This window comes from Chaetodon trifascialis, chromosome 15 (assembly GCF_039877785.1).
Source record: "Chaetodon trifascialis isolate fChaTrf1 chromosome 15, fChaTrf1.hap1, whole genome shotgun sequence".
In the NCBI taxonomy this organism is placed as follows: domain Eukaryota; kingdom Metazoa; phylum Chordata; class Actinopteri; order Chaetodontiformes; family Chaetodontidae; genus Chaetodon; species Chaetodon trifascialis.
Genome location: NC_092070.1, coordinates 3,632,431 through 3,656,928, shown reverse-complemented (window position 1 = coordinate 3,656,928; position 24,498 = coordinate 3,632,431). Strand labels below are relative to the sequence as shown.

The 24,498-nt window shown below is 39.7% G+C and overlaps 1 protein-coding gene across 5 annotated transcripts in view; it reads right to left on the bottom strand.

Moving 5' to 3' along the window:
- The window catches only part of LOC139342887 (voltage-gated potassium channel KCNC1-like), an 81,525-nt gene continuing 57,027 nt past the window's right edge, over window positions 1-24,498 (bottom strand). Inside the window, exons 5-6 of one of the 5 annotated variants that reach the window (XR_011603077.1) lie at window positions 5,713-7,850; window positions 1-1,819 (exon numbers count right to left, since the gene is read on the bottom strand). Coding sequence is in view for 4 of the 5 variants with exons in the window: in XM_070980165.1 (XP_070836266.1) it covers window positions 13,659-13,810 (152 nt within the window). In the remaining variant the exon portion in view is untranslated. Of the gene's footprint in view, window positions 1,820-5,712; window positions 7,851-9,825; window positions 10,138-13,520; window positions 13,811-24,498 lie in introns of those variants that run through there. The other 4 variants (XM_070980168.1, XM_070980166.1, XM_070980167.1 and 1 more) reach the window with 4 other exon arrangements.

The following is a 24,498-nucleotide window of genomic DNA, read 5'->3' as shown; positions in this document are numbered from 1 at the left end:
GGAGGGGGTGAGTGGGTGGGTGGGTTTCTCAAAGAAAGAAAACAGGGTAGATGTTGCAACCCCTTTTTCTTAATTCTTCATCTTTCATCATTAACAACAAAATTGAGAAAATCTGTTTTCAACGTAATCCTAGATTCTTTTTTTTTAATTTGTTGCATATAACATCACTTTAGTTCAATTTTCATTTTTAAATTCTCAATTTCTAGCCCTGTTATTCATGGGGGAGATCAGAATGGCTTGCAGAAGTCATGCAGAATATTCATGCTGGTAAACAATGTCATAAAAACGCATTTCTAATTTGCAATCGTTGCCTTTTTTTTTTCTTTTTCTTTTTTTTTTGTGTACCCTAGAATAGTTTCTCAAAGATGTTCTCCCACTCCTGCCGAATACCTGCTTTCTTTAAAAAGCTTCTATCTTCTTGCCCCACATCCCCAGAGGTATAGAGTGTATGGTCTGCAGACTCTCCTTCCCCCCTCCCTCTTTCCCTCAGAGGGGGAGGGAGCTCCTCCTCATCCATCATGCCGTCTGAGAGAGCAGTTTGCTGCAGAAGGTGCTGTTTTGCAAATGTTCACAGCCAGTTTGGGAGGTTGAAAAGTAGCTTGAATAACGATGATGACTTTGCATTGACATTGCTGGGTGGAAAAAAGAAATCTATGGCCTCTCCCCCTATCTCATGGACTCCTTCCCTTCTCTCTCCTCACTTTTTTTAATCCACTCATTGTGTCTTTGACCGTCTTTCTTCCGGTTTAATTGGTTTCATTCATGCCATGCAGTTTTGCTAAAGAGGGGGAGCAGCAGTGGTGCTGAGATGCAGGAAAAGGGGCAGTCAAGATAGTCAAGACTCAACAGGGAAAGAGAGAGTGAGAAAGAGAGAAAGAAGGTCAATCATGTCTTCCTTTTCAGTGACACCTTTTTTTTGTTAGCAAATGTTAGAGCCAGTTTCATATCTTTGAGGGGTTCTGTTCACCCTAGCTGGATGTCCATCCACGTGTTTGTCTTTGGGTTAATTCCATCACAAGGTGGATTAAACCGGCTCTTTGATCAGTTGAACTTTAAGTCCCAAGATGTCAACTGTCTCCTGGAAGATCCAGATGATATAAAATAGACAGGATCATGTCAAATATACATGTGATATGGCTGATGTTTTCTGATATGTATGAATAGATTTCAGCCAAAAGTCCTGTAGCTCAGCAGAGATTAAGAGGGCAGCCCAGCCTGTGCACCCCAGCAGCAACACTGGATCAGACTCTGCCGGAGCCATTAGACATCACGATGGACCACCCCTCACCTTGCATAGTGCTTTGAGTGCCAAAAGAATGGAACATCCACCGGGAATCAACAGTTGTGAATGCAGCTTCTTGAAATAAAGAGTGGTCAGGAAAGCAATAACGCAAATAAATGACAAATACTTGTGGACATTGAGGGCATCCTTGTCGCATGGTTTCCAAATCCAAGTCTGTCATAGGCCCTCTGGCTGCTACACTGGGAGCATCCATGCTGTGGTTTGCTCTGAAAATCACTTCACAATAGCTGAAATGTTTTCTCTCCCTTCTCGAAAGGCCTTACATGTGATCATAAGCATTTTCTTCATTGGGATCATTAGCGAGGTTGCATATGAATGTGTCACACAGATGATGAAAATGTTCAGGTCAGTATCAGTGACTGTGATGATCTCTACCTCTCATCTTCTCTTTTTCTCTTTCTCTCTATCTCCCTCCCATTTTCTACAGTGAATTCCGTTGGGGAGATGGAGGAGCAGCAGTTTAAAGTTTATTGTTTTCCTCTTCTTGTAGGGAAAGGAAGGTTTAGAAACTCAGCACTGAAAGGGAAAAAGAAAGAGACTTTAGTGTGGGATTAAAGTGAACAAGTAAGGACTCTTGACCCTCAGACACCAGACCATGGCATAGTTTAATTGTGCTCTGATGGAGCCAAAAAGTGAAATAATTAAAGAATTTGTCATGTGAGTGTACAACGCACAAAACATCTGAATTGTCTTCATATATTTCAGCTGAAGCCTTCGATTTAACCACTGTATATACCAATCAGTTACATCCAGGTCTGGTGCAGACAAAGGTCAAAGTCCATTTTGTACATACTGTAAGTGAGTGGAATGATGCTGGTGGGTAAAATAATGTTATTTTTGATTTCATAGGGATCAGACATATGATCCTGCAGCTAGTCGCAGCAGCTGTTCAGAAGTTCAAATTTAGCCTGTTTCTGACGTCAGTGTGCAACTTCAACAGGTTACATCTCATGAGCTGCCTCTTATGTAGTGATTAGCTGTTCCTAAATATTTACTCCCACTAACCACCAGGTGTAGCTGTCATGTAACTGAGGAGTGAGTGAGTGAGTGAGTGAGTGAGTGAGTGAGTGAGTGAGTGAGTGAGTGAGTGAGTGAGTGAGTGAGTGAGTGAGGACTAGTGGTTGTATAGAATATGGACATATCTGACCAAAATCTTTCAATCAGTCTATCAATTCTGTTTTTATAATGAATTATTACTAAGATCTCAACTAACTGAGATATTTCTGAAGTTTTAATGAAATCTGATTTCACCTGATTTAGCAAATCACTAGTTTGAAACCTATTTCTTACTAAGAACTGATCTGTCAGTATTGGCCAATGAGATTGTTCTATCCAAGAATCAGATTTTACAGCTGATGTAGGACCAATTTTACATACAAAACTTCAAAAAGACAAAGACAAAATAAGCCCAACTGACAATTATTTTACCCACCATCACAGGAAAAGAACATTTCAGCTTTCATCCATCTGTATTTATTTACATTTCCTCTACTGAAAAGGTATGGATATCTTTCTGAGGTCGGGCGTGGAACCACATTAGATATGGGCCTGTTTCCCAAAAGCATCAAGACTGGGTAAGATCACTTGTTTGTTGGTAACCTTCTATGCAATAGACAATAATATCCTTTTGTAAAGTTTGACAAGACAAAAAAAAGTCATTTTAGTATCTTTTTCTGGAGCTTTCAATCACGTCACCATCTTCATAAGCGGTCCCATGTCAACAGGACTGACAGTCAATGGTGGACAGTACATTTCCTCAAATACTGTATTTAAGCATGGTTTTGAGGTACTTGTGCTACACTTCAGTATCTATAGTTCATGTTACCTCTTACTTCTACTCCACTATATTTCAGAGGGAAATATTTTACTCATCACCCTATTACATTTCTTACTCTGCAGATTAAATTCTTACATAAAACATACAGGATAAGTTCAGAAATTGCAATGACAAGCATTTAATTAGAGATTCCCAACCTTTTTGTCACATGACCCATGACAAAAAAGCAGAGTCTAGTTGCAGCATGTTGTGACATTCTGCAGATGTCTGTGAGTCATTATAAGTTCCACCAAAAAGAGATTTCCTCTTCAAACTATTCTGATAGTGTATTCAAATAATTGTTCAAAGCTTGTAACATTGTTCTACTGGTACTCTTATTTCAGCGGGTAAGTGCTTCCACATACCATCGCTGACAGGTGATGATGACTGAGCAGACTCACTGGCTGATGAAGACTGTGAGGTGGGGTTGAGAGCTCCAGGAAAAGCTAATATCTGGATGCTGAGTTGAGAGTTTTGCCAGGATAATCTTTCTAACGTATATTTTCTTATGTATCAAAACACCAACATTTTCTAAGTGATTGTCTAAAGTGTAAATTGTCCTGCCAAAACTTTTTTCCCCACATCTTTCACAGATGAAAAAATGGAAATAATGTATGTAATTTTGTCTTTTAACTTCCTGCCTGCACAGGCAATGGGGATGTCTCATATTGCATAGATTGATATCTGCTGCTTGTTATCACCTCTTGTCAAATTTAGCAAATATCTGAATCAGTTAAATAACCTAAAGTACAGTGTGGAGGACTGCAGTAGTCTGACAAACAACAACAACCTCTGCTTGCATAGCAGTGCAAATCAGATCAGTTCTCCCACACAGAACTGGGATCAGCTGGTCATGTTTCTGGTGTAACAGTCTTGGTGACTGCTCAGAATGTGTTGGTATTTGTGTTTTATTATGTGTTTAGAACAGTATGATATCAGAACACAAGTTGTCTGAGTGTGGCCAGTTAAAACTTGTGTTAATAAAATTTCTTCCTCCAAAACACAGTTTCATTTGTTGTTTTCCATGACAGGGGTTTATACTGTAATTCTACTGCAAGCTAATTATTCCAAATTATACTATATAATAAACATATATTACATCACATGGATGAAAAGATGTGTTTTAAGTCATTCTGAAAAATCAGCTTCTAACAGCTAACAGCTACTGCCACACACAGTAAGCTACTTGTGCTGGCTGTAAGACAGCCAACATAAACAAACATAAGACCATCTTTATAATTTGATATCTGTGGTGGATGTGGTGATGTGGGGTCACATGACCTGCTCAAGTTTGAAAAATGTGTAAGCTCTATAGACTAGGCTCTGTGAACCAATCAGGACTTCGTCTTTTTATTGGAAATGATTATAGCCAGCAATAGTAACCAGAAGTTGTGAGGAAATCGAACAAACGAAAAAAATGGGCCAGCTGCAAAAGGTCAATATTAATACACAAAATGCTGAGAACTAGTTTGTCTATTGCTATAATGTCAGCAGACTTAATCCCAAAGATGCTGTTGGCAAAGAGGCCTTGGGAGTTGATTTCATGTTCAAAATGAGAGTGAAAGTGTTAGCCATTGTAGAAACCCTTCTTTCTTTAATACCGCTGCACAACATTCCAAAAAAAAAAATCCTCTGAGGTTGTAGCAAGAATATAGACTTCTACAATGGCAGATTGAGTGTTCCTCATCTAACCTGTAGTTTCCAGTGGTGCTCAATATGAAAGAGTTGTCGGTACTAATGGAAACTGCAGCAACATAATGCTGTGCACTAAGGCAAGGAAATGACAGGCCAAACACACCACTGAAGCAAAGAAAAGACACATCACTACAAAGCTTGCCCAGCCCAGCTGACATGCAAGTACAGTGAAAACACAGAGGTTGAATGTCACACACACTATCATTTCTCTCTGTCTCTGTAACACACACACACACACACACACACACACACACACACACACACACACACAGAGACAAAATCTGCAGAAGTCCTCGGGGGCTGCTCAGTCCTCTGGTATAACAAATTTTTGAATGCTAATTAAGTAGCTGATGAGACCAAGAGACATTGAGGAGACAATCTAAGTGGAATCAAAAGATCACAGGTCAAAGTTCAAATCAGAGGACTGCAGCCAACCAGGATTGGGCCAAAATCCAGACCAAGAGCTGCGCGTGGAACTTCTCAGCTTGCATGTACTGCACATGTACAGACCAGACCTTGGCCAAATAACAATGATTTTTAGCTATTTGTTTGATCCCACATCCATTGGACAGGCATGGCTAGCTGCATCAGGCCAGCTCATTGTTTATTTTGCTCTGGTGCAGTTTGTGTTTGCCCAAATGACAAACTACATTTCTTCTGCACCTGTGGGATAAAACAAGCTATTGGTGGTGTTTGTGAAGGCTGTTTGACCCAGGTGTGGTGTGCACAAAGGCTCCACTTAAGAAAAAGGGAAGGAAATAGAGTGCGGCACACAACACGAAAACACACAGAACATAAAACAAAATATCACACCAACACAGAACCACACACAGGTGAGGAAACACAACACAAGGAGCAAAACGGTGCACAGGAAGAACAGTGAGGTACACATTCTTACATGAAGAAGCGGTTTTGCTTCTTTCTTTCTTTTCTCCTCCTCCTCATCATCACCACACTTTCCTGTCTTCCCAAAACCTTTCCTCCTCCATCTCCTCCCTCTGATGCTGCTCGGCTGACAATCCTCTCAGAACACATCATTTCATAGCACATTTCTCCCCTCCTCCCCACGTACAATATATCATTGCAGTCTTTTTTCATTCATTTAAATGTCCGTTCCTGTCTTCCTCCTCGGTGAAATCCAGTGTTTGCCCACTCTTTGTTTTTGTTTTTTTCAGGTGCAAAGGCGCTCTAATTCCACTCAATTCCTTTTGGTTTTTGCTGCGAGAGACTTCAGAATGGGGGATGGATGCTTTGTTAGGGGTCAAGTCACAGAAAGAGGGACGCAGTTACTGAGAGGGTGGAAAGACAACGGACAACACGAGGAGAAAACAGGAAGGACAGTTGGACAAAAAAAAGCAACACAGCATTTTTGAAGGAGGGGGCAAGAGCCACAAAACAGAGCACAGAAAAGAGAGGAAAAGCTTGACTTTTTACTTCTCTCTCCCTTTTTCATACATACATCTTTGAGGAACAGTAACATGGTGTGCCGGTGTGTGTGACAGAGTGTGTGTGTGTGTGTGTGTGTGTGTGTGTGTGTGTGGGTGGGTGGGTGGGAGGTAGGGTGGGGGGATACCTGAGTTGTGAACAGATGAGAAAGAGAAAAACGTTGTCAAATCTTTTGTAGAAGCTAAAGAACCAGCAGTAATTTGGATTAAAACCTTTCACTTTTGAGGGTAGTCAATGCAACCTCTTCAAAGGGCAAATCTGTCTGACCAAAAGCATGTGGAACAGTTCAGCTAGACTCAACTACACAAGAATATTTGAAGATTCTCCAAAACCTTGGATTTCATTCAAGGACAACAGTTTTGGGGTTGTTGTTGTTGTTGTTTGTTTTGTTTTGTTCTGTTTTTTCCATCCAATGCCAATGTTTTTTAGGATTTTTGCTTTCTACAATATCTCTGGTACGATATGGCAAAGGTTAGGCAAAGATCACGGTTATGGGAAAAAAATGGCAAAGGTTCGGTTAGCCAACTACAACACTTGGTTAAGGTTAGATAAAGATTGTGACTATTACTAATGAAAAAACTGCATGTTAGGAAACTGTGGTCTTCTGAAAGTCTGTTATGCTACATGCCCATCCACTGCCTTGACCTCCACTCCGTTACTTCCCACCTTGCTACAAAAAGCACACAAGTAATTTCTATGGATACTGGGCTGAGCACACTATAAAGTGGAATGGTAAAGGCTGTGCTCTCAGGATTGTACCCATGTGCCATCTCCTCTGTAGTTGTGTGTACCTTCCTCACCAATAAAATCATATTATATTCAACAACTAGACATCTATGTATTCATAACTTTAGATTGTTTTTTTTCTTATTAAGGAGATAACTAGTTTAGAGAGAGTGTTGCATTATGGGTTGTCTGTAGCCTTAACATTACTACATTACCAATGTTCTTCAGGTCCATTGTGTGTTTTAGTGAATTAGTTACCACTAAAAATGATTACAAAGCATACAAGTGTTTCATACCTTCAAAAAGTTATTTTACAGATATGGTGTCAGAGAGTGGAGTTCGTCTGCAGGCCAATGCTGCATTATGCTTACATGGTGAGTATGCTTAAATAAATGTGCATTAATCAAGGTTCGTCCAAACTAACGTGGAGAGCCGAGGTAGGGTTGCTTTGCTCGAAAGAGTTGAGCAGCTCAGTTCTGCTCGAGGCCGCCTGGCAGGTTAATCTGGCCACGATCCTCATCCTTTGTGGGAGGTTGCATTGAATCATTGCATTGTCACATTGCAGAGGTACCCTTCTTCTGAAATCATTGCAGTTTAAATGCATGGGTAGAGAGTAGGACAGGACAGAAGGAAATGGAACGTGACATGGACAGACTGACAGAAGATAATGAAAAAGCAGACGGACAGGGAAATTTTGGAAAGGAGGTATCTTGGGAGGAAAAGAGTCTCTCCTCTCTCTTGCTGAAGAGAAGTTGAGACAATGATGGAAGAAGCTGGATTTTTTTTTTATGTCTTAGTATTAGTTCACAGTTACTGCTTCTTTTTGCATATATCTGATAAGCGCAGGGCTTTCAGAACAGTTCTCTGTGAAAAGAGAAGCAAAAGAAAGAAGAAAAAATCATAAGCTATGATTGTTAATATGTTTCTCTTAAGTCTCTCAAGATCAATAAGAAAGCAGCTATACAAGACCTACTAGAAACATAACCCCTTCCCATCCTGCAAAAATAAACTTTCCCACCCCACCCAGCCCCATTACAGTACCTAACTTGGTCTTTTTTGACCAACAGCATCATAGCATTTTGGCATGCATAATATCAGCCCATCCCACCTCTTGCATTCAAAGAGGTGAAGATTTTTTTGTCCTGCATGCTTTGTTAGTGCATATGTATGCGTCTTAACACACACATCCATACACACTCTTATTTTTCTAAATGTTTTGTACACATTCATTAAGCTTAAGACTAAAATCTTATCAAACCTCCTCACATTATTAGTCATATCAGTATCCTTATTGCTTGCAATGGAAACCCATGCAGATTCATCTACAACACACACTTTACATATGTACATCATCTTGACAAAAGCCACCAATCAGCAGTGGCCTGTGACAGACACCCAAAACAAGTGGACATTAGGGAAGGGAGAGGAGGATAAAGAGATGATGAGATGGTGAGAAACAATAGACAGGTTCAATAGAGAAACTAGTGTGTTTACATCTATGTGTGTGTGTGTGTGTGTGTGTGTGTGTGTGTGTGCGTGTGTGTGTGTGTGTGTGTGTGTGTGTGTGTGTGTGTGTGTGTGTGTGTGTGTGTGTGTGTGTACATGGTGTGCATTTGGAGTAAAAATGATTTTCCAACTAGGAATTTAATCCTGAATTCCCAGTGGATTAAAACCACAAAATCATTCATTCATACATGAATCAGGATTCAACTGGACTTCTGAAGCTAAGCAGGACACAAACCCTGTATGACCCCAAATCAGGGTGAAACAGGGTTAAAAGAATAGCTTGATATTTTGGAGAAAATGCTTATTCATTTTCTTGCTGAGAGATAAGGAATCATTGTCGATCTCATGTCTGTGCAGTACAGCTAGAGCCAGGAGGCAATTACATTATCTTAGCATAAAGAAGCAGCGGGAAACAGCTAACTTGGGCCCAAACAGTCCAACAATTTGCTTGCCAACACCTCTAAAGCTCCCTAAGTAACACGCTGTGTCTCTTTTGTTTAATCTGTACAAGTGCTGGTGTAGCCAGGCTAGCTATTTCCCCTTCACTTTCCAGTCTTGAATCTAAGATGTCTATGGCTTTCTGGCTATAAATGTAGTACACACACATATAGATTTTTTTCATTTAACTCTGCGCAAGAACGTGAAGGAGTGTTTCCCAAAATGTTGAACTAATTCTTTACAAACATAACTACCTGCTCCTCAGATTATCCTCACTTGGTGCCCTCACCTCCCAACACTCCCAGCTATTAAAAAGTAAGAGGAAGGAGATACCTCAGAGCACAGATTCCTCTGAAAAAGGAATCCTCAGCTCACTTTTTAAAGTACCATTATTTGCCAAGATCCAAGAGACAAATGTGCGTCTTGTCCAAGAATATTCTTGACTAAACAGAGTTCACGTTAATTTAGTGGTGGCTTTTCCCTTTTGAGAACCTAATACAAATCAAAAGGAATGAATTCCTTCCAGCTGAAAGCTCTACGATATTTTCTGGTGGGAGAGAAGGAAGGCGAGAGTGAGGACAAGGGAAAGGGACAGATATGAAACCTAGCCAACAGACACATCATTTCTGTCTGCAAAAATGTACAAGTATGACAGTAGTTCTGAAATCAAACACATTTCTGCAACATTAGAAGAATCCAGTTCAAAACAAAAAGAAAACATCTATATCGAAGAGAAAAACAAAATTTAAAATTTGATTACTAAAAACAAAGTACTCTCACTGACAGAATGATGACATCATCATGTGAACACACAGGTTGTTCATAAACAAAGAAGTAAAATGAAATCAGAATTTCTTGGGTTCTTTCTTACTTGTATTTTTCTAAATTTGTATTTGTGCATCTTAGTACAGAGGTAGATGCAGGTCTGGGCACACACACGCACACATGTACACACACATGTACACACACACACACATGCAGACACAAACATCTACGTGCACACTTGCCATGTGTGCCGCAGATACAACATATCTGAACAGAAACACACAGATCCCATCATCGCCGACTCTTTTATCTTATTGCATATTTCTATGTTTGTATGTCGTCTCTTTTGTCATGTTCTCTCTCTTCTTTCCCTGTGGCGTTTGTCATCTGCTCGTCTTCTACCACGGGCTGTCGCTCCAGTAGCCGTTCACAGTGCCTCCTACTGAGCAGCCGTAGCCAAAACAAAGAAGAGATGGACGGACAGCGGGGGGGGGGGGGGGGGGGTTCGGGGGGTTCAGGAGGGGCAAAAACAGGGAAAGAAAGAGAAGCCAAAAAGGGAGAAAACTAAAAATATTGCCACTGGCTGCTGAGTCACACTGGAGTCAGTGCACCTAGTAACGCTGTTGGCAGCGGTGGTGGTGATGATGATGGTGGCTGGATGAACTCAGACCTGAGAAAAACCACACTTCTCACACCCAGGCTGAGCTGCCATGTCTGAAGTAACCATCTAAAAGTAACAGTTTTTGAGAACATACAAATTTGCTTTCTTTGTGAGAAGATCAATATCAGTCTCATGTCTGGGTGCACTGGAGTCAGGACACAGTTAGCCTAGCTTAGCATAAAGACTAGAAGCAGGGGGAAATGGCTACCCCGGCTCTGTTCAAAAATACTTGCACCAACAAAAACTCACTAATTAACATGTTACAACTTGGTTACTCTGTAAGCAAATAGAAATGTAAAAAAAGACTCCTCGGGTTATATGCTGGGGCTACGTCCCATGAACTAGTTTTCTATTCAATGACCGCAGCGTCTTTGGATATTGAGCGACCTGCCAGATGCAAAAAATACTTTCAATGCTTTATGCTAAGCAAGGCTAACAACACCCTGACTCTAGGTCTGCACTCAACGTGAGTATAGTCATGAGAGTGGTATCAATCGTCTCATCTCACTCATGGAAAGAAAGCAAATAAGCTTTCTTTGTCCTGTTCCTTTAAACCTTAGCTAATGACTAAATGAAAAGACAACAAAGAAATGTTCCAGCTTTGCAGGTCAGCCTTTTGTTGTGAGCCCAGGTGAGAGTGCGTGGAGAGCAGGTGAAGGGTGATGGCGTGATAAAGATTAGACCCACTTGCTCCAGTTTCTATGACAACGTCTACACTGGAGGCCTTGAGGCTAAAGGTCATTTCACCTACAGCTTGTTTCCCTATACCTGCTTTTGCTTTTGTCTATTTTATGAAAATGCTTCATGCACCAGCTCGTCAAGCTTAGTCGAGTGACGGCTCAGCCAATACCAACTCTGCTTTTCATCCCATTTCTGATTCCCAACCCCTTGCATCCCATGATCCTCTTTGACAGTGATTCCCAACCTTTTCAGTTTGTGACCATTTAACATCAACATATTGTAACTTCTCAGATCAGAGCAGCACGCCCTGTGTGTCCTCTGTGTATATTATGGGAATCTTTTGCAACTTGGTGCATATTTATTTTCTGCAGCTTGATATTTGGTGTATAAATGGTGGTAATTATAGGCTGAATGTCAGTTCACTACTTTTAGTTCCATGGAAATTAAGTAAAAGATTGAGCATTTCCACTCTAGAATCTTATTGAGGACTGTGAAGCTTTCTTATCTTCATGTTGGAAAAAAACATTTCCAGACAATACAACTGAACAAATAATTGAATAAATATTAACTGAAATATACAACCAAAAAAAAAGATTGTTTTATAGATGATTTATTTTTGGTGTCTGGTCAAAATCCCTGGAGAGAAGTGAGGCTGTTCCACTTATGACTTTATGACTTACGTCACAGCCCTGTCTCAAGTAATAGCCTATAGCGCATGTGGCACAATGAAATAGGACTGCCCTAGACAAGCATCAGGTCTGTGTGGACTGATGAGGAGACCTTTCACATATTAATACATGAAATAAACAGAAATGTCACATTTCTATCATGTTTTTTTTTACTGTTTAAGCTTTGAAAGATGATGTCTCCTTGTGGCCAACATGGACCTCGACTAGAGAATCAATTCTATGCACTCTTCATCTCATCTGGAATCTCTACTTGAGTGAGGTTGTAATTACCTGTTTGATAGTGGCTCGCATTATTAATTCAGCATAATGTACGATTCCACCATTGACATGTACATAAATTGTACATAATCCTGAAAGCTTCCTCAATATCTGGAGCTTCCTCAATATAAATGTTGCCTAAGACTTTGCATCAGCAGCAGAAACTATCAAATTAAATCAAACTGATCAAAAACTACTGATTAACTAATTGAAATATGATGAAATACACTTAACAATATAAACGGGGTAATAAAAGGATGTCTTTAATCTTAGCCCGATTCACATAATGATCTGGTTCTATCTGCAGCTGATGTAAATACTACTATTTACTATTAAGAATTATTTAAGACACAATATTTCAGAATTTACAGTATGTCTTAGTAGTCTAAGTATTATAAGAATGATTGCTTTGTTTGAATAGGGGCCTAGAAAAATAGAATTATCCAGTAATTCATCAATCACGATTTCAGTGTTTCATAAATAGACTGAACTCATTTCATATCATTTCAATCAGCTCTCCTCTGCTTCAGGATTATGTTGCAACTCCTCTGGGGCTCCAGATTGGGAACCACTGTCCTATGAACTGCATCCCACCCTGACAGAGATATCCACGCTTCTTAACACCTGTTCCCCCGCTGTTCACAGTATAAAAAATAATTTGTCATCGAGTCCTCCTGCAGTACGTCCTGTTAGTGTTGTAGCAGAGCATTTAGGGTCTGAGCAGAGTCTGAAGTCTGAGGAGGAAGCAGAAGAAAGAGGAGGAGGGGGTGCTGCTGTATTTATAAGCTGCTTATGGACATGAAGAACTCCGTCTCTCCTGTCTCCCTGTACTAAAGGGAAGGGATACACTGAGAACAAATTATGCATCTGTGTTTGTTGATACATGTGTAAGTTTGCACAAGTGTGTAAGAGAGGTTGTTTCATCTAAATGTAACACGAAGAACTGAACATCTACAGCCTACATGGCTTTTTTCAAAGGTGCAGAGGTGCTACAGTTTGGGGTATTCCCTTTTAAGAGATATGGTTTGGACTTTAAAGTGTAGAAAAATGTCTTTACTTTCTCAGCCTAACTGTAGGTATAGTGTATGTTCTTATTCTGGAGATTCTGATGAGTAAAAACATGCATGCTGCAGCAATATGTGTGTGTCTATGTGAGTGAATGTGTGCATTCTGAGGCTTAATATTAGAAAAGTCTCTTATTCATTGCTACTCTTAAGTATCAGTCTTAAAGCATTGAAGTGCAAGTGCAGTCGAGATACAGGCAAGAAGTAGCACAGGGAAAGCTAGAGGCAAGCTAACTCAACTATCATATCAGTCTAAACTAACCTAGACTCTATCCCTGTTAGTAAGGCAGGTGTGTTAGTGTGTGTTTGTGTATTTTAAAATACATTTGCTTAAGCAACTACCTCAGCTTAATCAGTTTTAGCTATTCTGTGGTTTTAAAATAGGACCCCTTAGTGCCTAGAAGAACTCTAATTCATTGTTGTCTCTATCAAGAAGAAAACGTGAGTAATGGTAATGAAAGGGCAGCTAGAATGAATCAAATGTCCATGACACACTCCTTTCATGTTGATGCTTTTTGTTTCTTTCGCATGTTCCCCAGGGGAAAAGAAAGTTCTATGTTATTGTTGCTGTTGTTGACATTTTGTTGTTTATGTTTCCCTGTCAGCTATGCTACAAGATGGAGGGAATGGGGGAGTGACATCGCCTAAGGCCAGGTGGCTCAAAGGGCTCGAAGGTGGAGTTGGTGATGGGGGTGAGGCGCAGTGGGGCCCCCGTCATCCCAGAGATATTATTGAGGCTGCGTGACTTCTCATATCCCGTGGCTACGTGAAGATGACGAGCACAGGTGAAAGAGTGGGGTTATGAGGGTCATTCATATCAGCAAATGACAGTCAGCATTAAAGTTGTCATGATATGGTAAAAAGTTGAAATGTAAGGAATGTGTGTCATTGGATGGAAATGCAAATTTTTATAACAGAAAGTAATGTCATGATATATTCATTTATGTTATGACAGCATTGCACATTAGAAATAGCAAATATAAACCATTTGTTACAGTTACAAGCATTTGTAAATGAAACAAAATTTTAAAAAAAGAAAAGAAAAGATAACTCAAAATAAAACCAGCCCAAACCAAGTAAAATATTTTAGACCAAAGGAGGAAGTTAGAAAAAGACAGACAGACAGATGGACGGAGGGACAAACAGATGGACAGACAGACAGAGACAGGACAAAACAGGAATATTGGTTACGAAAAAAACAGCTATCAGTTGCCACAATAACCCTTAGACACCTAAGGGTGGCGCTCTGCAGCACTGGCATGAACTGTGTAGGAGGGGAGGATGCACTAGTTCAGTGGATGTACACAAACCCCTTTGATCTGAATACATCCTATAATATTTTTGGACTTATACATCCACTGGACTACGTGCTCTGAGATTCCCAAAAGCACATCAGTGGTGACACAGCCAGTCCTGGTGGTTCAGTGAGCTTTAGGAAACTCAGAGCAGCTCAGGTGGGTAAATCATCTGGAGCTGAGCACAGTTAGAAATAAACACAGTTCTGCATGTTAACACTCCAATCATCAATAGAAAAAGCTTCACTGAGGACATTTTGATCTCAGAGTCCAGGTGTTTTAGCCAGTCTACCAGTACAAACAACAGGCTGCTGTTAACAACGAACAGTCAGTTAGACAGAGAGACAGAGAGACAGACTGACTGAACACAAACCCTCTCCAAGGTCAGGGTCAAGTATGTGCTTCTCTTCATTTAGAGGGTAAAATCTAGCAGGTTTCAAAGTCCACACCCATGCTAAGCAGCTCTGTGAGGATGTGTTGGGCCACAGCAGTGCTTTGAGCTGAATGCTAACATCAGAATGCTAACAATGCTAAGATGCTGATGTTTAGCAGGTATGTATAATGTACCATGTTCATATCTTGGTTTAGCGTGTTAGCATGCTACCATTTGCAAATTAGCACTAAACACAAACACAGCTGAGGTTGGGTTTTTAGGGGGTTTTCGGCTTTTTGAAGGGCAGGCTGAAATAGCAGGAAGTGGCAAAGTTAGGTGATATTTCAACATGTTAGGTGGAATTTATTCTTGAAGATTGTGGTTAAACGTTATGTCATTGTTTCGCCACTTCGAGGAAAAAACACTATGTAAGAACTAGAACGAGCCTGATAGATACTGGATTTTATCGGCCAGTATGACAGAGATTTGAGAGTATAGAAATTCTATCGTGGTGTATTAGCTGATATCCTTTTATTTTGTTTTTGGCACTCCAGCAAGGAAAATCATGAAAACACTGTTTCTAAATTACCAGGAGGAAGGATGCATGCGTGAGTGCTGACCCTCTGTGTCTAGTTACTTTAAGACATGTTTATTGTGTGTTGTTATGTGTTGTATATGGTGTTATCTCATATGCCAGTGCCAGAGATGAATGTCTGTTTTATATAAATGTAATGGACAATAAAGCAATCTGAACTGAGTATAACATCTTCACGGTACACCAATTTGTTGACATAATGTTTTGGCAAATTGACTGGTGTAGCTCAGATTTTTATATTTAATAATGAGCTGTATGTTTATATTAAAGCACAAACTACAAGAGCCAAAGAAATAAAATCCCAATATAAATGCAGAGAGAGGTGGCTCCCACAGGGGGCACTGTGCTGTGATGGGCTCAGAGGGAAGAAACAAATCATTTTATTTTGAAGAATCTGTTTGATTTAAAGTTAATCATGTCAAAAAAAAAAAAAAAAAAAGTGTTAAACACCAAGCTTTACACAGAAAAATAAGAAAATAATAATAATAATGGACATTATAAGTTCTACTTATCTGGAGGTCTGGAAGTCTTATTTAGGAGAGAATGCAACCAATTGTTTTACTTTATTCTGTCTTTACACTGTAATTCTCTGTGTTTACCACCATTGAAGAACTCAGGGCAGGGATTTCCAAATATAATGTCAGCATTGAGAATTCGATTTTCTGATACACAATGGAGTGATTATGTAAAATAAAATCAATCCTGGTGAATTTTATTGTACTCAATAATTGTGCTTTGGATTTCAATAGAATAAGGCTGATGTCTGATGTGCTAAAATGCCTCCACAAAACCCAGCAACACACAGATCATCCACACACAATGGAGTTCATTCATAGATGACTTAAAAGTAGGAATGCTAATAAAAAGACCTAATGCGAACACTATTAAAAAAAGGTGGGTTGTTGTCAACATACATTTCACAAATATCACCATCATCACATATGAGTTACGGCTGTGGTAAGACTGTGTTCAGGCAGCTTTCTCACTCATTTCAATGAGTCCACTGATATGCCATAGTGGGACTGCCTTAACAAAGCTCCTGCAACAAAACACCGGGTAATCCCGCTAAAAAGTTGAATAGGCTTCAATTTTTGCTACAATGCAAACTGATGTCATCTGTCAATGCACTGCTACAGTATACGTATTGACAGTTTGGTAAACCCCTCCTCCAAACAGTGATTGCTCAATTAAAGCTTAACAACTGTGACTATGTCCTGTAGGCCTGTCAACCTCTAGGTTCTAAAATGGGGCTATGGTAAAAGCAACATTCAGTCTGTCATAAGTTTGGAGTGTGAAGTCTTTTAGCTTTACAAAACCATGCACAGGAGAAGAGACGGCTAAAATGTGTGTTTAACAGCATGTCTGCTAACTACCTTTATTGACTATATAATACTCAGCTATAACTTTTAAAAGTGGACACGGTGGCTGCAACCAACTCATGTTGTAGCATTAGCATTAGCTTGCACTGGCTAGCTACAGATAATGAAATCAGCCAGCCACAGTCATCTTTTCAGCCAGCAAAATCCTTTTTTTTTTTCTTTTTTTTTTTGTCTTTTTCTGTCTTCAATCAAGGACCCATTGTTTTGAAAATAACTGAATTTTTATGGTAATATATGGGGTTGAGGTTTAGGGAATGGTTAATTGTACATGACTACGAACAAACACACTATTCATCTGAATTCATTTGAACCTAAGTCATGGGACCAAACTGCCATTGTTCTGTTCATTCATTGTGCCTGTAATGCCTCCCTGGCATCACAAGCTTACAGCTAACATTATAGTTGCTGTCACCAACTTTACCGTAAGGCAGCTTCATTTTATAAAGTTAGCAAACAACCACACCTTTATGTCTGATTTTGCTGTCAAATCTGAAATGGCTGTCAAGATGAACCTTCAATACAACTCAGTAGTTTCCTCCAGTTATAACACAACATAACACTAAGAATATTTGTTAACATAATATTAAGAAAATAATATCCTCATTGATTTGAATTTTGATTAAAAAGCCTTTGAGTAAAATACTGTTTTATAACTTTATAACTATTTATAACTAAAATATTCTTCAGGCTTTTTCACATGTGGGTTTTTCACTAATGTTGCTGGATGGGAAAATTCCAGGCTTCTTTACAGTCTTCTTCAGTTACCAAACATCCATTTCCATACATTCTACCATAATGGATTTCCCTGTCTGTGGTAGAATATGGCCTGAAATTGCTGATTTAGCAATTTTGTCATTCAAACAAACACCTGACATTAACAAGTGTCAAGTGTGGTGATATCAGAGCTGGCATGTTGTGAATGCTGCTGCTTTTAGCACCCATAAAACTCATGTTCTCCTTGGGTACAGTAAGTCATGGGAAGAGCTGACAGTAAAGTACTAAAGGGCATCTTTACCTTGCACCCTCATCACAATGGCTACAACAATAAACAACTTCAAATCAACACCTACATAACCCACCAACACATGATACACCACAGTTTTTAATTACTCATCAACACCTCTCAGGAAGGATTTGCCCTTGCGAGGTTAGTCTGGGATCAGTTTCAACTCTGCTGTAACTTGAGTTCAATGTTGCATAAAGAGGAAGAGAGGCATTAATCTGAGACCAGCATGCAAAGGCAAAATCAACTTTGTAAAATTCCCTCCTGAGAGAGCTGTTCTGGCTTTCTAGAATGGGATTAATTTGCTGGGTTTTTTATATATTGTTGGCCTGGGGAAGTCTTTAAAGGTCCAGTGTGTAGGATTTAGGGGGATTTATTGGCAGAAATGGAATATAATATTAATAATTGTGCTTTTGTGAGTGTATAATCACCTAAAACTAAGAAACATGCTCTTGTTACCTCAGACTGAGCTCTAGTACTAGTACAACTGATAGTAGTACTAGTAGAAACTTGAACATCAACAATTCCATGGCAACTGGGCAAACTCTCTCCGCTGAGGAACAATGTGAGATATGATCAGATGTTCATGACAGCTAACAATGAAAGTCGGTGAGATTGTTTCACCAACTACCAAAAAGTGGCCTATGGATGCCTTCGGGTTTCCTGCCACATGACCCTTGCTATGCATGTTGTAGCAGTCCCTTAAAAGTATCCAGCATTGCTTTCCTTGACTTGGGACAGGTCATATTTGTTTGCCTGTCTACTTTGTATATAGAGATCGCAAGCAGAATCGAGATTGCTCAAACTCTACAATAGATTATACTGTATATAACCACATTTAATACCTTGCTTGTGAATTCATAACAACTGTCAAGAGGCCTTTCAACCATACTGTGGGTCTCCTCAGTGCCTGGTCCAGGTTATTTTGGGATGCAAAATGGCATTACAGAAAATGCTGTTGATTTTCAGTCATCCACCTGATGGCGCCTATTAGCCAATGTTCCCACACAGTGTCCAACAATGGTCTCAACCATGGTGGTGGTCTGTGAGATTCTGCTTAAACCTCAGGAGGCATTCTGGGTACTGGATACCACAGCGACAGATCTGGGTCACCATGTTCTAAGGATCTGGCGATTCAGTGCACCGTATACATGTGTGTGTGTGTGTGTGTGTGTGTGTGTGTGTGTGTGTGTGTGTGTGTGTGTGTGTGTGTGTGTGTGTGTGTGTGTGTGTGTGTGTGTATTTTACAGGTATTCTTGACATTGTGGGGACATACATAAATGTAAATCATTAAATTTTAGGATGAAGCCTTGGGTTAAGGGTAGGTTAAGGTTGGGGTAACTCTCCAGGAAATGTAAGTCTATGTAACGTCCCTGTAAACTACGTATACACGACAGCGTATGTGTGAGTGAGCGTGCGTGCGTGTGTGGGTATTACTCACAATGTGGGGTTTTAGGTTTAGGTTAAGCATAGAGTTAGGATTAAGCTATGGTTAGGGTAGGGCTTGAGGTGATGAATGCAAGTCTACATAATGTCCCCAAAAGTGATGGAAATATGACTATGTGTGTGTGTGTGCATGCATGGATTAAATGCATGAATATCAAAGTCTTTTCCATTAAGCCTGAGAACAGTAAACACTGAAACTGTCTCATTTTCTCAAACAAGTGTGCGCTGTGTGTAAGTAGTCAACATTTATACCATTCTGAAATGAATGACCAGTGTCATGTCATGTGTGTGTTTGTATATTTGTGCATGTTTACTGCGTAACAGCACACATTCTGCCCTGTTTAAATAGCTGTGTTTGCAACGTCAACTCCTGTAACCACAGGAATAAATCAGCAGTGCTGTGGCCCTTAGCTGATTGGGACACACACACACACACACACACACACACACACACACACACACACACACACACACACACACACACACACACACACACACAGAGAACAGTGTTAGATTGATTGGGATCAATAACCTACAGTTTCTAACATACAGCAGCAATTTATATTGACCTGTAATCTCTGATCAGGACTGCTATCATCAGAGATCTTGTGAATATGATTCTTCTGATTCTGATTACAGATCTGCATAACCAACATTTGCAGTATTACTAATAGACAAACAAAGGCAAAACACATCATTGATCAGCATTTCTATGTCTCAGTGCTTTAAAGATTTAAATGCAGTGGCTGCCTCTGGTGTGGCTCTCGCTGTATACAAAGTCAAGCTGAAAGGTGCTGAGCATCTATAATGAGTGCCTCTGCAGTTTGCTCTGCAGCACATGCAGCATCAGGCAGCTTCAGCTATGATCTGCCACTTCATGTGCCTGGTGTCATGCTCACGGCCTTTGAAGCTACATCATCTTGTATTATCCTGCTGCTTCAACTGGTGAAATGACTCCATTGAATGGATGGCTTTAGTCATCTACTGCGCTAGGCAGTAACGCATTACGGAGAACTGTATTACAGCAATGTGACTGCTTTGTCAGGGATTACATTCTGTCAGTTGGCCTTGTTATAAAATTAATGTTTAGTAAGTGGAGATCACGAAACACATCACCAAAATTTAACAGTTTTAACCATACAACATGCTTCTTATGTATCGCTAAACATTTACACCCAGTATCTCTATGTCACTGGCTAAACGAGCCTGCTTTTATTCTGATCGTTTAGAGGTTAGAAGAAATATTGTCGACATTTCTGACCTGACACTTTACTAAACTGCTGGTCGATTATAATGTAATTTGATAACATTCTAAGCTATGATTCACAAAAATGACTGAAATAACTTCTATAGTGGGCTTCTGAATGACATCATCATCCACTGACACTGCAGGAAGAAATGCCGTTAACTGTACAGCCTTATTCCTTTGAATCACAACCTGCTTACAAAAAAGAAACAGGCCAATAAATGAATGTCTGAGATTCCCAAGCTCACCACACTCTTTAGATTTTGTTTTAATATTATTTTATTATTTTATTTTAATATTTGTTTTTAATATTATTGGTCAGTGGAGGTAACTTTCTGTACCTTCCAGACTTGCTACAACTAAACACAAACCAAATCAGAATAAGGACACGTGGGTGTCTATAGTGTGCTTCCGAATGACACCATCATCCACTGACACTGCAGCAAGAAATGTCTGTTTTGTCTCTGCGATCAATACTTTGGTGATCAGTTTAATATGTTTAGAGCTTCAGTGTGCCACTTGTAAAAACTGATAGGTGTAAACTCGTAGCGTTGGATGGAAAATGATTAAAATGTTTCAAAGAAAAAAAAATGCCAAACAGAGTGTGTTTACATGATCCTGTATGGCTGATCAATAATACTTATTAAATCCTGTATAGACAGATTCTTATGAGAGAAGCTTTGCCTTTATACACTGTACTCATCTCTAGTATGACTACATACCAGTGTCTGGTAACTTTTGAGGAAACAGCAGGATTTTCATGCATGGCAATGTTACAAACATAATAACAGAATGAATGTGTCTGCATGTGCTCTTAATCTGTGCAACAGTCAAATAGCAGGAATTTCATGCTTTCATGCTTTCCTGCCATTTCTCACTGGAGCATAATAATATCACGTTAGCTAACCAGAACTGACGGATGTCTAACAAAGCTGGTGTGAGGGCAAAATGGGTTTTGGTAAAACAGGAATTTTACTGGTTTCCAGCAAGCTGCTTTGTGTCAACTGAAAATGTAAGAAAATGTCCACACTTTCTCTGCCATTCTTGTGAGACTAGCTTGCTATAGCTTTAGCAATATATCAACAGCAATCACAGCAATACACTCCCTTGCCTTGTGGATCATTCCTATCATGCACAGGTGCACAGGCAGAGTCCATGTAGGTAGACAGGTAGGTGTGCCATCCAATCATGGATTTTGTTCAGAGATGGGTGTGTTAAGCATCTTCACTATGGGGACAGGACCTCAAAAGTGCTTTGTGCAGTCACTGGGGCTAAGCTAACTGTTGATGGTCAGAAAAGGCCTCCACATTGCAAGCTGGCTGTTCCTTAATCCACAATCTCTTGTTTGTATGTCTTCACTTGTTCAACATGGAAGATAAGACATGTGGGTGTTGAGGCTTTGGAGTCTTTTAAGTAATCTGCCTAACACTTTATGTTGTGTTCAATAAACACCACAGGTAGTGTAAAACTGGAGCAGACTTCATATGCCATCATTTACAGTAGCTGTATCTGCCTAAGACATGTAGACTATCACTCCACTATTCTCCTTGTGTTCGGTGTGCTGTGGAAACAGCTTTTAATGTTGAGAACACACTGCAAAAACCTAACTGATGAGACAATTTTGTCATGGCCGACATTAACTTCTTGATAGATAGATAGATAGATAGATAGATAGATAGATAGATAGATAGATAGATAGATAGATAGATAGATAGATAGATAGATAGATAGATAGATAGATAGATAGATAGATAGATGTGGCAGGAACTGATCCAACTCTTGTCTAAATGCAGCTGAGAATTTAAATAAAGAAAAAAAAAGGTCAGATTTGCTTTCATTTCCTCCCTCAAACAAGTTTAGCTAAGACATTTATAACCTGTCTGTCTGCTCACATTTCTTGTTCCACTGGACCTATTTTTAATCGCCTCACACTCCAAAATCTCAGCAGTTATTTTGGTGTGTAGCATTCAACATAAATGTCCTCTTGCAGTGAGACTGTGAGACATTTCAAAGTGTGGCATCTTTATTCCTCTTTGTTGGATGAAACTTTGTAATAAGCTGCACATCCCTGTGGTCACATGCCAATCAGTGCTGCAGTGCTGCTGCCCTTGATGGCTGATAAAAATATCCTGTTGTGACATCACTGATTGTGGTGTGACCATAGTGGACAGCCAGATTTGTTTCACACAAGCTAACAGCGTGCTAAGAAAACAAAGATGCTTTCAGAACTAATATACATGTGCGGGCTATTCCAGCTGTTGAACATGACAGGAGGAAGTCATTTATGACCTGTGAAGGAGCGCAGGACAAAAGGAACTTGTACACCAATCATGTAAATGGGTGCTTCTCTCCATTTTTTCAAGTGTTGTGCTGTCAGGAAAACAACCACTACATCCTGTATTGATGAGGATTCTTCCTGTTACATCCTCATCTGGGATGCATCTGAAGGCACTAGTGTTTACACTACAAAGGCCAGAACAGCTTGGCAAGTGGTTTAGTAATCGGATCACATTGTGTCTTGATGGTTGTTTACACTTTACACTGTCCACTTGTGATTGGATCACCCAAGTGCATGTTAATGCCAGGTGTAAACAGAGTCTAATTTGTCAGTTGTACCAGGGGTAGCTGTTTGTTACTTCTCAACACAAAAATAGTAATAGTACTAAATGTGCACTGCATTATGGTATTTATATACTACCCTAAGGTAGACTACAGCTCTGACTATTTTGAAAGCAGAAATCAAATCTCTGCTTGAGTTAAAAGTGGCCTTATTTCAGTGAACAAGCAAAGCCGAAAAGTCAATAAAGTTGGGGGCTTACAAGAAACATTAAAAAAAAAAACCCACAACAGCTTAAAATAAAAGCAGCTAAGATATCCAGATTTAAGTCTCTATTATGGGTCAAGATCCTACATTTCCTACAATTCTCATAATGATAGTACCATTCACTCCCTGCCTGGTAAATGCACACATCGTTCAAACTCGACAGCCCCGGTTGGTAACAAAGGCTATCTTGAAACCCAAGAGGACATTATACAACTGTTGATTACAGTAAGTCAACCAGTGAGATTATTTCTGACCCCAGAACAGCTCTATGTTTTTAAAAGTCAAACTTTGATTTCCGAACGAATGTCTTCAAAGCCAAAGCAAGAAGCTAAGCGAGTGCTCACAGTGTAGCAGCATATGTAGCTGTTAGCTATGCTGTGATGGAGACTTGTACATACCTCCACTCAGTCAGACTTTAGTAACACAACGCAGGGGGAGAGACTGAGGAGGATAGCCTGAGGATGGGATGGATACACCAGTGTTAGAATGGGATGGGGAGACATGAAGGAGGAGGGATAGTAAAGGGAAAGGAGGGAGGACCAAGGGCAGAGGAGGGAACGAGAGAGTAGAAGCACAGGGGAGAGTGAATGGGATAGAGTGAGCTGGTTTTTCACACCACAGGCGAGTTGAGATCTACCGTTATTTCTTGTCTATGTCTCTGCGCCATAAGTAAATTACTGTACAGTACTCAAAAATAATTGCTAAATAAACATAACCAAACAAAGTTATTCATTTGTTAATGGACATTTTATGTAAAATGACAAAATATATTACTATACTGTGTTGATTCAGTATAGTATATATAGAGGGTGACCTTCTGTCAAACCTATAACCAAATACTCTTATAAAAGCTCTGTCTTATATTCCAGCTCTACCCAGGCTGAATATTATCAAATGTAAAGGACCTATCAGCACGACTATCTCATTCCTTTATTTTCTATATTCATAATTGCATCAATAATCAGAGATCTAATAACTTTAAATGATAAATTGAACTTTGTTGTGTTGAAGGATTGGGCTTGGTATTACTGAATATTGTTACTGTCAACAAATCTCATGAAAAGACCAAAACCAAGAAGCCTGTCTCTCAGTAATTTGTGTCTGTGACTCTCTGCTCCAAGCTCCATTGTTCCTGCTGAAGATTAAAAAAATATCGTTCATATATATAATTTAAATTTCAGTGTGGCGTGACTGTAGGAAGGACAGTGAAAAATCTCAACACACATTGAGTGGATTGCTGTGAAATTTTGTACAGATATTTCCTCAGAGAATGAACCCTGCTGACCTTG